Source organism: Monoraphidium neglectum, assembly GCF_000611645.1.
Source record: "Monoraphidium neglectum strain SAG 48.87 unplaced genomic scaffold scaffold01737, whole genome shotgun sequence".
NCBI lineage: Eukaryota > Viridiplantae > Chlorophyta > Chlorophyceae > Sphaeropleales > Selenastraceae > Monoraphidium > Monoraphidium neglectum.
The window spans coordinates 1-2,651 of record NW_014011891.1 but is presented as its reverse complement, the minus strand read 5'-3'; the positions used below and the strand labels follow the sequence as shown (position 1 = coordinate 2,651).

General features: G+C 68.8%; 1 protein-coding gene across 1 annotated transcript; it reads right to left on the bottom strand.

Moving 5' to 3' along the window:
* Nucleotides 1-1,155: 1,155 nt before the first annotated feature.
* MNEG_8860 (hypothetical protein) lies at nucleotides 1,156-1,894 on the bottom strand (the record flags this gene model as incomplete). Its single annotated transcript, XM_014042666.1, has 2 exons — nucleotides 1,156-1,623; nucleotides 1,874-1,894. 2 exons carry the CDS (start codon nucleotides 1,892-1,894, stop codon nucleotides 1,156-1,158), a joined length of 489 nt encoding a protein of 162 aa, XP_013898120.1.
* Between the last annotated feature and the right edge of the window lie 757 nt (nucleotides 1,895-2,651).

The following is a 2,651-nucleotide window of genomic DNA, read 5'->3' as shown; positions in this document are numbered from 1 at the left end:
CCCCCGCCGTGGGAGCCCGCCGCCGCCGCGGCGGGCGGCGGCAGGTGGGTCTCTGACGAGCGGCAGCTGCCGGCCGAGGTGCGCGCCGCCCTCAAGAGCCTGCGGTCGGCCGCGTCTCAGGGCGGCGGCGAGCAGGTCCTAGGCGCGTGATTGGCTCTGGAGGACGGCCCTGGGCGAGCCCTGGGCGGCGGCGGCGTCTGCAGGCCGCACGACGGATGCTTCAGAGCGCCACCCGAGGCGGGCCTGCCGCTGCGCCTGCGGCTGGCGAAGCGTTGCCCCCAAACCCCTGTGCTGCGATGGTGCCGCGCGGCTGGCATGAAGCCATAGTGGCCATCTCGTGCATGGTGTTTGCTGCCTGCTTATTGTCATCAGCTTGACACCAAATGACTTACACCAAAGCCAGGCAAGATGTGTAAGGCTGTACAGGCAGGGGTGCCATGGCATCATATCATGCTTTAAGTGCACCCCACTGTTGCAGCTGTTGCGTCGTCGGTCACAGCTTCATCGATGAAATGCTCACCACCTGAGAGCTTTGCTGGCCCGACGAGTGGCAGCCTAACATTGCAAAATAGTGAATTGACTTATTACAGTCAAGGATTGCTGCAACCGCAGGGGAATTGCATTGCCGCCAGGAGCTGCGTGCGTCAGTCCACCGGCAGGGCGGGTGTATCGCCGTGTGTGCGCCGCGCAATGCTCCCACAAGCAAGAAAGCTCCAACCTAAAAAGCTGCTCTTTGGCCTGGACTCACAGCTGTTATAACGCCCTGTGGGGCCTCACAATTCACTGCCGAGCGCCCCTGCAGCTTGCCCTGCCGCCACCCCCGTTCAGCCCCCTCCCCCGGTCAGCCCTTGCCCAAAACCGAAACATGTAATGCGAGTGCGAACGGCCATCGATGAGTGCTGTGTGCATTCAGGCTGTCTTTGCCTTTAAGGGAGGAGCGATGCTTGGCGGATGTGAAAAGAAAGGCCCCGCCCTCTGCTGCAGCACGCGGGCGGGTCGGTGGGTTTGTGTGCGCAGCGCCTGCGGGGCAATTGCACCGCCGGCGCAACCGCAGCGTGTACGGTGCAAAATGCGATGCGGGCGCGGCAAAGGCCTCCACGACGCAGGCAGGGTTCACCCTGGCTTGGGCACCCGGGAGGCCTTCAAACTGGATTGTCAGTACAAGTCGCCGTCCCCGAGCGCCACATACCCAGAAACCAGCCGCGCGTCCCCCTTGGCGCCGCCGCCGCCCCCGCTGCCGCCCAAGGCCACCTCCGCCCCGCCGCCCTGCCGCCATGCCCCGGCCCCAGCCACGCCGGCGGCCGCGGCCCGCGCGGCCGGCGACGCCGGGCTGCGCTGCTGCGCGGCCGACGGGCTGCCGTCGCGGGGCGGGCGGTTCAGCACCTTGATCAGGCGGCTGCCCCAGCTGCTCAGCCCGCCGCCGCGCTCCTCCTCGCCGCCGTCCCCGCCCTCCTGCTGCTGCTGCTTCCCGCGGCCGCCGCGGCCGCCAGTGCCGTTGCCGCGGAGTTGCTGGGCCGGCGCTAGGCCGGCGCGGGCCGCCCCGAGCATCTGCGCGGGAGAGAGCCCTGCGACTTGGGCCTGGAGATCCGAGATGACCGCCTCCTTTGCGGCGCCGTCCGCGTCCTGCGGGGCGCGTGCGAACCGCGAGCAGGCGTTGCGGGTTGAGCCAACGAGCCCCTCTGGACCAAGCAACAGAGGATAAAGATGTGCATGACGTGTGACGCGCGCGGAGGACGAGCTGAGAGGGGGATAAAAAGGATCTGATTATAGACCTTGTGATGCACAGACTTGAGGCAATGCGACAAGCGGCGCCGCCCTCCAGGCGGGCGCAAGCTACAGCGCGGCGCCCACACCCATCCGCCCGCTCACTCACCGAGGTCTCGAGCCGCGCCATCGTGCGCGCCAGCTGCTCCGTCAGCGCCGCGCCGTCCGCACGCGCGGCCGCCAGCGCGCCCACCAGCTCGGCCAGCTTGGCGGTGCAGCAGTCCACGGCTTCGCGGTACTCCCGGACTAGCGCCACGTGCCGCTGCAACAAAAGTCCGCGCTGGTCAGCCTCCTCCGCCGTCGCTGCAGCTGCCGCTTGTGCCGCTGCTGCTGTGGCCTCATCATCTTCCTCTTCTGCTGCTGCTTCTGCTCCTGCTGCTGCTGCTGATGATGATATGGGTAGACCGTCCCCAGCTGCCTGCAGGCCCGGCCCCCCGTCCCCTCGATCCTCCAGCAACGCGGCCGGCCCAGGGCCCGACGCCGCCGCCGCATCGGCGGCGGCGGCGGAGTCGCGCAGCAGCTCGGAGGCTGCAGCCGAGGTGGACGCGAGTGATTCCAACAGCTCTGGAATTTGGAACTCTTCACTGACCGCCGCGGCGATCTGGGCCTGGGTCAGCCCTGCCGCCGGCGCGCGGCGCGGAGAGCCAAAGCCGTTGGCGCGCGGCTGGGCGGCGGCAGCCGGTTGCTGCCCCTGCGGAAGGGGCTGCGGCTGGGGCGCTGATGGGTCCAGCGACTGCGCCGCGGCTTGCTCGGGCAGGGCCGTCCGCTGCTGCTGCTGCTGCTGCTGCTGCTGCTGCTGCTGCTGCTGCTGCTGGTGGTGGGTCTCATGAGGCAGCGCTGTCTGCCGCCAAGACAGCTGCGGCCCCAGCCCACCCCCACTCTGACCC